At 39.3% G+C, this 12,331-nt stretch overlaps 1 protein-coding gene across 4 annotated transcripts in view; it reads right to left on the bottom strand.

Moving 5' to 3' along the window:
• The window catches only part of LOC127631776 (E3 ubiquitin-protein ligase RNF43), a 138,777-nt gene that overhangs the window by 125,905 nt on the left and 541 nt on the right, over positions 1-12,331 (bottom strand). For all 4 annotated transcript variants that reach the window (XR_007969016.1, XR_007969015.1, XM_052110112.1 and 1 more), the window contains exon 1: positions 11,594-12,331. This exon is cut by the window's right edge and continues 541 nt beyond it. Coding sequence is in view for 2 of the 4 variants with exons in the window: in XM_052110112.1 (XP_051966072.1) it covers positions 11,594-11,833 (240 nt within the window). In the remaining 2 variants the exon portion in view is untranslated. The remainder of the gene's footprint in view (positions 1-11,593) is intronic.

Here is a 12,331-nt window from a genome sequence, read left to right as displayed (position 1 = left end):
TTTTATGAGACTACTATGAGACTAGGTTGAGACTTCTACGAGACTTTTATGAGACTAGGTTGAGACTTCTATGAGACTACTATGAGACTAGGTTGAGACTTTTATGAGACTACTATGAAACTAGGTTGAGACTTCTATGAGACTTTTATGAGACTAGGTTGAGACTTTTATGAGACTACTATGAAACTAGGTTGAGACTTCTATGAGACTTTTATGAGACTAGGTTGAGACTTTTATGAGACTACTATGAGACTAGGTTGAGTCTTCTACTGAGACTTTTATGAGACTAGGTTGAGACTTCTATGAGACTACTATGAGACTAGGTTGAGACTTTTATGAGACTACTATGAAACTAGGTTGAGACTTCTATGAGACTTTTATGAGACTAGGTTGAGACTTTTATGAGACTACTATGAAACTAGGTTGAGACTTCTATGAGACTTTTATGAGACTAGGTTGAGACTTTTATGAGACTACTATGAGACTAGGTTGAGACTTCTACTGAGACTTTTATGAGACTAGGTTGAGACTTCTATGAGACTACTATGAGACTAGGTTGAGACTTTTATGAGACTACTATGAAACTAGGTTGAGACTTCTATGAGACTTTTATGAGACTAGGTTGAGACTTTTATGAGACTACTATGAAACTAGGTTGAGACTTCTATGAGACTTTTATGAGACTAGGTTGAGACTTTTATGAGACTACTATGAGACTAGGTTGAGTCTTCTACGAGACTTTTATGAGACTAGGTTGAGACTTCTATGAGACTACTATGAGACTAGGTTGAGACTTTTATGAGACTACTATGAGACTAGGTTGAGACTTTTATGAGACTAGGTTGAGACTAGGTTGAGACTTTTATGAGACTACTATGAGACTAGGTTGAGACTTTTATGAGACTACTATGAGACTAGGTTGAGTCTTCTACGAGACTTTTATGAGACTAGGTTGAGTCTTCTACGAGACTTTTATGAGACTACTATGAGACTAGGTTGAGACTTTTAGGAGACTAGGTTGAGTCTTCTACGAGAATTTTATGAAACTTTTATGAGACTACTATGAGACTAGGTTGGCCAAACACCAACAAATGCTTCTAGAGCTTTCATTTGTTCTCAGTGCCTTTTGATCAACGTGTCATGGTGATTTTTAGTGGATTAACCGCAGGTGTGGTTCAGCACATTAACCTTGAACATGTTCCACTAACGTTTGACATTGACAACACAAAGTGGCACAATACTTCATATTGAACAATATACTGTATCTATACGATTTCAAACTTGATATATGCTTGTTCTATCGTTCTTGCAAACAAACGATACTTGCTTTGATATTTAGTTATCTAATGCAATGCCATTCAGACATTTCTAAGTGTGTCTTATGAATCCATACTCTTTTGGTGCTTCTAATTAAAGTTTGCATGCTTTAAGCCTTACAACTGGACAGATATAAAATAATAAACTGTGGTAAAAAAGAAAGCTACTAGGGGTTAGGGTTAGATTACAGGGTTGGCGAGTAACGGAAAACATGTACGTATTTAAAATACAAAATATTAGTAACTTTATTCCACTACAGAATACAGTTACATTTAAAAAGCATTTCGATTACTGAAAAGATTGCTTTGCATTTTACTGTCATTTGTTTAATACAATCTTTAGTCTGCTTCATTGGAAAACATCCATTTAAATGATGCGATCCGAGGATTGTTTGAACAGCGGTGAAACACTTTATGATGCATTACTTACATTCAAACGAGCAAATCAAATCTGCCAGAGCTGAAGTAGTAATCCAAAGTATTTAGAATGCATTACAAATTACATTTCACAGTATGTATTCTGTAATCTGTAGTGGAATACATTTTAAAAAGTAACCATTCCTACCCTGTAAATATATACCGTATGTGTAACATAGTCCTGGATTTAACCTGAAATAAAACCACATCAGAAACAAAAATACCATGTCAAATTTGTAATACAAAATAAACAGACCACGTACAATCAGCCTGCATTGAAGACCAGAGGCTGCGAGGAGAGGCCTTTTCTCTTTGAATAAAACGTTTCCACCATCATCATGCCTGATCTTGTTTTTTTCTGCACCTGTGAGCCACCAACCGGCCCAGAAAAGAGAGTCAAATTTGGGTAGCGCAGCTCGCCAATCCGTGGCCTAAAGAAACAACATGCTCGGGAAGATCAAATGGGATGGGAGATGTGTAATTACTGCTGGTTATGAAAACTGGCTGTCATTCTCTCCGCGGTGAATTCAGAGCAGCCTGAGGATAGCCAAGACAGACACGCCTGGAAAGAGCTCTAATCTAGCACACTTAACCAAACAGACTTGTTTTGCTTCACTCGTTTTAGCTTGAAGTTTAATACGGAGTCAAATGTCAAAATGGACAGTGTGCAGAAGGGCTGGGCCATTTAAACGGAATACTCTTGAATATTCACAATCAGAGTGATTTCACTGGCTGTATAAAATGTGACAATTTTAACAGTGCTGGGAATATCACGACTTTGAATCCAGGATGTGCTGAGTGACTCCAGCCACGTCTCCTAAGCAACCCAAATTGGGCTGGTTGCTAGGGAGGGTAGAGTCACTTGAGGTAACCTCCTCGTGGTCGCTATAATGTGGTTCTCGCTCTCGGTGGGGCGCGTGGTGAGTTGTGCGTGGATGCCGCGGAGATTAGCGTGAAGCCTCCACACATACTACGTCTCCACGGTAACGTGCTCAACAAGTCACGTGATAAGATGCGCGGATTGACGGACTCAGACGTGGAGGCCACCCGGATCGAGTCACTACGCCACCACGAGGACTTTGAGTGCTTTGGGAATTGGGCGTTACAAATTGGGGAGAAAGGGGAAAAATAAGAAAGGTAGATAACTTCTGAATTGTAATTTGGTACCGATTACAAAATGTTATGACACAAAATGTAGTCTTTTTTTTATTAGATTACATTTGTAAGGTTATCTAATCGGAGTGCTTTTGGATTACTTCTGATCTCACTCTTGATTTATTGATGCTACATGCATTTAAGTAGAATAAACCATTTTGACAGTACTGCTTAAATGCATTAAAGACAACATACTAAATGGAATTTATATGGAGTGATGGTGGCGTAGTGGGCTAAAGCACTGAACTGGTAATCAGGAGGTTGCTGGTTCGATCCCCACAGTCACCACCATTGTGTCCTTGAGTAAGACACTTAACTCCAGGTTGCTCCGGGGGGATTGTCCCTGTAATAAGGGCTCTGTAAGTCACTTTGGATAAAAGCGTCTGCCAAATGCATAAATGTAAATAAATGATTTTTCGTCCATGTTTTTAACTCGCCATTTGTCTGCTTCCGAGTAAAAATAAAAAAGGCACAAAACATGTTCTTGCTCCAGCAATTTTGCCATTTTAAACACCATCAATGTGTGACAACAGATCAGACCATTTATATTTGTTTAGTCACAAAAAACTAAAACAGTCTAAAAAGTTGAACGTACATTTTTAAGCCGAGTGCATTCACAAAACGCATCACTTTTCAGTGCAATTATGGCTGGTAAAAGGTCTGTGGGTGCAAATTAAAATAATAATTATAAATTATTTAAAAAGAAGACTACGTGGGATCAATAAATGATGAACAATTTACTACCTTTGCCTGATTAATATGCAATCATGTCATCTATGAAAAGTAATTGTAATCTTATTACAAACATTAAAAAATGCAATCTAATTTCAAGTACTTGATTTTGTAATCTGATTACTTAATATAGATTACATGTAACCCTTTACTACCCAGCACTGGATTTTCATATTTATAAATATATATATTTGGTTTTTATGTTTCCTAAATTATGAGAGCATTAATGATTATTTAAACATTAGCATCTCTGATTTAAAACGTACCAACTCTTAATGCCATTTTTCGCTTTTGAATATCGATTCATTTCTGTGAATCACTTTAAACTGTCCGTCTTGATAAATTAATTCAAAAAAACTATTTGTTGGCGCAGTCACTTGAAAATGTTCATGCATGTCCCTGCATGAACGTTTTAATATATTACAATGTAAAAATTACAAATATATTAAAATATATTTAAATATATTACAATGTAAAAATTAGGGCTGCACTATTAATCGAAATAAAATTGAAATCACAATAGGACTGTGCATTAATTAAACTGCAAAAGACTGCGATTAAATTAAATAAATAAATAGTCTGCACGTGCTGCTCACTTTAAAGTGTGTGCTTTAAATGTGAGCAGCACGTGTGTGCTGGTCTGTCTGGTCTGTATTTCGTTAATTACACATTATTACAAGGTTTTCATTGTAGTTCTTTGAACTCGTGCTATACATTTACATTTATGCATTTGGCAGACGCTTGTATCCAAAGTGACTCACAGTGCACTTATTACAGGGACAATCCCCCCGGAGCAACCTGGAGTTAAGTGCCTTGCTCAAGGACACAATGGTGGTGGCTGTGGGGATCGAACCAGCAACCTTCTGATTACCCGTTATTTGCTTTAGCCCACTACGCCATCAGCACTAATATTCAAGTTGACTGGGTTTAAAAAAAAAGACGATGATGATGATGATGATGATGATGAATAGTGGGCTAATCATTTTAGGATTTACACATTCAAATATCATAACAAAATTCCTTCAGAATTAAACTGCGCAATCTTTAACAAAAAATATTTCGTTTTTTTATTACAAATTTCAATTTGATGGAAACTGAAATGTGTAAATTAAAAATAAAAATAGGCTAGAATATATTTATTCTAGCCTTATATTTTTTAAGTGTCGCAGGTAAAATCGCAATCGCAATATTTTCAAAATAAATGGCAATATGACTTTTTGTTCAAATCATGCAGGCCTAGTAATAACTGATGTGTAACAAGGTTTTTAAGATGGGCGAGGAGGAGGTGGGAACAAGCTGAACAGTCAACATAATACTTTAATAACAAACTGAACTTAGACATAACATAAACTGCTAAACAAACAAAGACACACACACAGATATGTGCATCTCTCTCTCTCTCTCTCTCTCTCTCTCTCTCTCTCAGACTGGCATCTCCGGCCACCCTTATCTCTCTACGCTGATTAGTCAACTCAGCACTAGGCCTGCGTCATCACGGCCCAGCCACGCCCCCCTCCTCGTCACAATTTGTAGGTAACATATTTTTAAAGTAATGTTCCAGGTTCAATACAAGTTAAGCTCTATCGGCAGCTTATGTAGCATAATTTTAATACAAAGTTTACCATTACGTTTTCATAATAACTAAGTTGCCATGTTGGTTTATAGAGAGGGGGTGGTGTGGCTCGTCAACCTGGTTGGCATAATTTCAAACAGCTGTTTCTCATAACAGTGATGGCAGAGAGAGAGCCCTTAAAAGCAGCCAAACATGGCAGAGAAGTCGAGAGTACAGCGTTGCCGTCTGTTGAGAGATCAGACCAGGCGTGCTCGAGGCGGTATGGCCATACTTCCCCGGAGAGTAGTGGCAACGGTCCGGCTGCCCACTGGTCAGGCGGCCATTCCCACACAAAGAGGTCGAGGTCTGCTTCGGGATCCTTGGCCGGCCCCATTTTAACAAGGGTGACCGTTAAATGTTGGACATCCGGGGTGGGCTCCGGGGGCACCTGCAACCCCCTCGTGTCCTCGTTCCTCCGCACGGGCCCGGAGCAGGAGTTGGAAACATTGTTCCAACTCCAGCCGCAGCTTGGCGAGGGGTTGATGCTGGTTTTGCAGGATGCCGGGCGAGGATCTTGATCACCAGCGATCACTCGGCACCAGAGTAACACTACCTCAGATGCGGGTATGGAGCAGTGACACGCTTCAGGTAGGCTTTTATTTCCTTTGCCTTTGTGCACAGCGCATGCACTCTTTCTGTGCTTTAACTCAAAAACACTCTCAAAATAAACAAACTTCCCCGTCATCACTGTAATGAGAAACAGCTGTTAGAAATTATGCCAGGTTGACGAGCCACACCACTCCCTCTCTCCCGCAAACAGACACATGACCACGCCCCCATCCCTTATCCCCACACACACATATATGCTTATGTGTGTAAATGTTTTTAACCCAGAATAAAAAAAATCTGCAGAAATACTTGAGTGAGCAAACTATATCGCACAACAGGAGTGCATGGCATAATTTGATGCATGGCATAATTGCACTGCATATAATGCAATATTATTCTTCTAAAAAGAAGCCATAATGTGGGATTCATGCAGTGTGTCCAAAGGAACAAAGGGAAAAAGTGAAGAAAGAAACGACAGAAACTTCCTCCGGTTATACCCCCACCTGCTTCTATCACTGTGTCCCCTAGAGGAGGGAACATTATGCAGGAGGACAATGCACCAAGGCAACACAGGCCTGTTGCCACAGGTTGCAGCTGCAACAAAAAGCATCTGAGCAACAAGCTCTCAGTAAAGAGAGTGATCCAGTTCTGCTATCAAATACACATTGACCCAACTGTATATTCTTGCTAGTTAGTTACGCATCGGCAGATGTCTCTATTCCAATGTAAAGCGCCTCCCTGTAGCTTCTTTGGGTTAAGAACCTCTCAAGGGTACAACCTCGACCACTCACCAGTTAATTAAGCACTACTTCCAAGGTTTGAACCTTTAACCTTTGAATTACTAACCTAGATTTGTAACCACAACACACTTCTGCATGCACTTATACTCACAATTTAGATTTTGCATGTAGATACTAGTTTTTAGACACACCACACATTCTCTGGTAATGACTGCATTATAATACAATCAACAACATACAGCACAACCAGTGTAGTCTGATTCTCCAACAAATGACTCTTTTGAGCCAGTTCTTTTTAGTGAATCAACAACATACAGCACAACCAGTGTAGTCTGATTCTCCAACAAATGACTCTTTTGAGCCGGTTCTTTTTAGTGAATCAACAACATACAGCACAACCAGTGTAGTCTGATTCTCAAACAAATGACTCTTTTGAGCAGGTTCTTTTTAGTGAATCAACAACATACAGCACAACCAGTGTAGTCTGATTCTCCAACAAATGACTCTTTTGAGCAGGTTCTTTTTAGTGAATCAACAACATACAGCACAACCAGTGTAGTCTGATTCTCCAACAAATGACTCTTTTGAGCAGGTTCTTTTTAGTGAATCAACAACATACAGCACAACCAGTGTAGTCTGATTCTCCAACAAATGACTCTTTTGAGCCGGTTCTTTTTAGTGAATCAACAACATACAGCACAACCAGTGTAGTCTGATTCTCAAACAAATGACTCTTTTGAGCAGGTTCTTTTTAGTGAATCAACAACATACAGCACAACCAGTGTAGTCTGATTCTCCAACAAATGACTCTTTTGAGCCGGTTCTTTTTAGTGAATCAACAACATACAGCACAACCAGTGTAGTCTGATTCTCAAACAAATGACTCTTTTGAGCAGGTTCTTTTAGTGAATCAACAACATACAGCACAACCAGTGTAGTCTGATTCTCCAACAAATGACTCTTTTGAGCCGGTTCTTTTTAGTGAATCAACAACATACAGCACAACCAGTGTAGTCTGATTCTCCAACAAATGACTCTTTTGAGCAGGTTCTTTTTAGTGAATCAACAACATACAGCACAACCAGTGTAGTCTGATTCTCCAACAAATGACTCTTTTGAGCAGGTTCTTTTTAGTGAATCAACAACATACAGCACAACCAGTGTAGTCCGATTCTCCAACAAATGACTCTTTTGAGCAGGTTCTTTTTAGTGAATCAACAACATACAGCACAACCAGTGTAGTCTGATTCTCCAACAAATGACTCTTTTGAGCAGGTTCTTTTTAGTGAATCAACAACATACAGCACAACCAGTGTAGTCTGATTCTCAAACAAATGACTCTTTTGAGCCGGTTCTTTTTAGTGAATCAACAACATACAGCACAACCAGTGTAGTCTGATTCTCAAACAAATGACTCTTTTGAGCCGGTTCTTTTTAGTGAATCAACAACTATGCTGATAATACTGATCGTCTGTAAAGCTGCTTTGAAACGATGTTTGTTGTGAAAGGCGCTATACAAATAAAATTTACTTGACAACTACATCATGACCAGTGAAGTCTGATTCCCAAACAAATGACTCTTTTGAGCAGGTTCTTTTTAGTGAATCGACAGCTACTGTGCATCTAGTGTAATCCGATTCTCAAACAAATGATTCTTTTGAGCAGGTTCTTTTTAGTGAATCAACAACATACAGCACAACCAGTGTAGTCCGATTCTCAAACAAATGACTCTTATTAGCAGGCTCTTTTTAGTTGGAGCGGTGACTGGAAGAATCTGACTAAATTAATAGACTTATTGGTGTGTTAAATGCACTCACGGTGTTTACAGAGACTCAGTTACTGACTGGTTGTTCATAAGACAACATGTCATTTCAAATACACATTATGAGTTTTGTAGTAATAAGTGAATGATCTGGTAAGAAATCTAAATGGTTGGGGGGAAGAAAAAAGGATGCATGAAAAAATTCATTAGACTTTCATTGGATCAAAGGATCGACCTCGAGACCAGAATAACAGAGATATTTTATAGGCTATTTTGACTTGGGCCAGTCAACAACCACCCAGAACACCCCAGCATTCACAGAGCAGTGCACTAAACACCACTCCGAACACCTTACCAACCACACTGCAATGCTTTGGCAACCAACCACAATATCAGAGCAATGTGGTGGCACCAGAAAATCTCATCACCACTTGCAATACCGTTTGAAGTGTCCAAATCAAATGTACTGAAAGGCGTTTCTCTGTACGTGTTAAATAACGTAACATGATTCCTGGTGCTATACTGCAGCAGAACAGCTTTAATACAAAAAATACCCCTCGCAAACACACCTTTAGTTTCTAGGTTTGTTCAAACAAGTTCTGGTACACTCAAGAACACACACACACACACACTCTAAGACATCGTCTCAGTCTATTTTATGGCGTAGTAACTCTTTCCTAAAGGGGAAAAACCTTTCAAGAAACATTTACAGTTAGCGCATCCCCTCTGGCTTTGTCTGGATTGAGAGCTGCACCGCTCCAGATCTTCAAAGACTGAACATCTGGCATTATGACCTCAGAGAACAGACCGAACAGTTTACAAGACCACAAATCTATCACCGTCAATAAGGCCTGGGTGGAGATCTCGGCAATCAAACGGATGCATAGGATCATTTCCCAAGCGAGAGGTTCCACATGCCGGACATCATCTCAAAGGATCCGACCTCCACACAGCATCATACGAGCAATGTCACAATGTTTCATTTAAAATATCAGAAAGGTATGGACATATTAGAAGACATAAGACCACGAGTGGCCCCACAAAATATTTATACATTTAAAGTCACTTAAAAATGTCTGAATCTCATTGCTTTAGATTTCAAAGTGGCATCTGCGAATCCATTTTTCATTGACGATAGATATATCAGTCTTTCAGGAGATATAACGGCTTAGTGTTGAGTTTACAGATGTCATTTTAATTCAGATTTAGAATCAGATTCACTCGGACTCGGACCCTTTAGGATTCGGACATGACTTGAACTTGAGGCGAAGGCTTTTAAAGGAATATGATATGTTCAATACAAGTTCGGCTCAATCGACAGCATTTGTGGCATAATGTTGATTACCACCAGGGCTGGACTGGTAATCTGGCATACCGGGCATTTTACCGGTGGGCAGACGCACTTTGGGGCCTATCAGGGGCGGACCGGCCATCGGGAGAACCGAGCGGTCGAGAAATGGGCCGTGATAAGCTCAAATGATCTGCTGCGTTATGTAGAACGCACCACAAAACTGCGCCGCGTTATGCAGAAAAGGGCAGCGAACACCCCCCCGCTCAACAACTTTTGGGCCAGCTGCTATGTAAAATCCTGAGCCAAATTCTCTTCCCAGTCCAGCCCTGATTACCACTCAAATAATTTCGACTCATCCCACATTTTCTATAAAAATGCAAAAATTGCGGTTACAGTCGGGCACTTATAATGGAAGTGAATGGGGCCAATTTTTGGAGGGTTTACAGGCCTAACAAAAAAGTGAAGCTTACAATTCTTGGTCTCGACTCGGACTCAACTAAGGTGGACTTGAACTTGACACTACGGAGAACGTATCCAAATTAGTTTCGTCGCTAGGGGGTCATTCCATTGGACATGATTTATACTAGTAGAATATAAATATAATCCCATATCACTGATTAAATCATGTCGCGACTATAAAATGAAGACGTAATATGGACTGTTTGTTCAGAATCTAAAAGCATATCACGATATCTCTAATACTTCTGGAGTTATAGGCTGTCAAACTTTGGAAAAACAACACAAAAAAGTGCTTTCTCCCAATTTTTGGGCTCACACCATTGGGGTATAATGCAACAAGAGGTGCTGAAGTCCACTGATTTTAATAATAGATCTACCAATCTCTGTGGAAATATAAAATCATGATGCGGACAGCTTTATAAGGTTATTTCTTAGACCTGTAGTTTTGCTCCAAAATGAGGCAAAAATAGTCATTCCTCTACAAAATAATGGATATCTCAGTAAATATTCATCCATGGCGTTTACATTTTTTGGTTGATCTGACACAGAAAAACTCAATAGTTTTATGATTTCAATCCTACACTGTAAAAAATGTCTGTAATTTTAACGGTAAACGACTGTAAAAATGCTACATATCATATATATATATATATATATATATATATATATATTTAAAAAGACAACTATTTTTTATGGTAAAATGTTGTAAAATGTAAAAAATAAATTACATGTAAAAAGTACGATTTTCCCATATAATTAACGGTAAAAATGTATATCATATTAAACAAGAGAGTACATGTACTTTATATGGTAAATTATTGTTAAAATTACAGTAAAAAATAACAATCGGGCATTCCCAGACTTCACCGCGTGACCGGTTACATTTCTTTAAAATTTATGGGAATAGTTATGTTTCTTATTTTTAATATCAATTATGTCATTTGGGGTGTTCTGTTTTATATTTGATGTCGATTGATTGCACAATTTTTATTTCACGTATTATCCTGATAGTGTTTGTGCTGTTAGTGCCAATTAATGAGGTGATTAACAACAATAAATAAATAAATAGTAAAGCCGATTTTTACCGTTTCAGAAGGTTAATATATGACGTTTATCATTTAGTAATAAAAACGACGGTAATGTATCGTAAAATATACAGGCATCAAAATGACATCCCATAAAGCCTGAACGGTGGGTATCGCTTCTTTTGGGTTGGGGTGTGGTGGGGGTAATTTTACGGTAATTTTACCGTAAAATTAACAGGTTTTTTTTGTCATATTTCCCCCGAGTGTAACTTATTTGTGTGAAATGTTTTGCATGAAGTGTGCTTGTGATATCTTTCTTTCCAATGCCACTTGCTTTGATATTTTGTTATCCAAATGCAATGTTGTTCAGACATTTTTAAGCATCCTGCCCCAACTTCCAAGCTTCCGAAGCATCCAAGACCCAAGATGAATAAGGTGGACATCAATAGTCCCTCATTTCCACTGTGTCTAGGTTTGGGCATGATTGAAACACCAATCAGATCAGAGAAAGAACCTTGGAAACATTTCCACTTACCTGCATCAGTTTCCCTTCGGCATAGCCAGCGCTGCCCCCGGCGAACACCCCTTCCAGGGTGATGGTCCTGCTGCTGGGCTCCTGCTTCAGAAGAGTCACCTTGATCACGGCTCTGGTGGCGGATCGTTCGGAGTCCACTGCAGCGGCTAGTTCCAGCCCGGTGTGGTCCAACGCCACCTGCAAGGCGGCCATGAGTAGCCACGGCCAGAGCCCGGCCAATCGCTGCACAGGATCCCTCATTGTCCTGGCTGCAGTGGCGGGCTCCGGCCAGACATTACGCACTGTCCAATTACAGCTCAGCAAAAACACACACTCAGTTCCTAACAGTCCTCTAAATGTCTCCAGAGAATTGGGCTGGATTGCACGTTTATTTGCTTAATTGTTTCATCTAGTGTTGCGCTTTCAGATTAAAGAATCGAATTAACAATGTAAGCCGTTAAACTGTTTATTAAACACTGTTAAAACACTTGCTATAACACCCAAAAGCCACATTAGTATTATGTGGGTTGACCTGTATCAGTGACAGGTGAACATGACTGACATGTGAAATGTGATTGACAGCCAGTGATTGACAGCTGACAGATTTTTAAAGTGGGCATTGATTCAAACACAGAGTTTGAACCTTCAAACAGATCACTATTGATATTCTGGAAGTATTTATCTCACGTTTGTTATCGATAAAGTCACGTCACAATCGCTCCATTATTGCGCGTTACATTCCACGCGGCCACTTCAAAG

This window comes from Xyrauchen texanus, chromosome 3 (assembly GCF_025860055.1).
Source record: "Xyrauchen texanus isolate HMW12.3.18 chromosome 3, RBS_HiC_50CHRs, whole genome shotgun sequence".
Taxonomy (NCBI): Eukaryota; Metazoa; Chordata; class Actinopteri; order Cypriniformes; family Catostomidae; genus Xyrauchen; species Xyrauchen texanus.
This window is presented reverse-complemented; position numbering and strand designations above follow the sequence as displayed.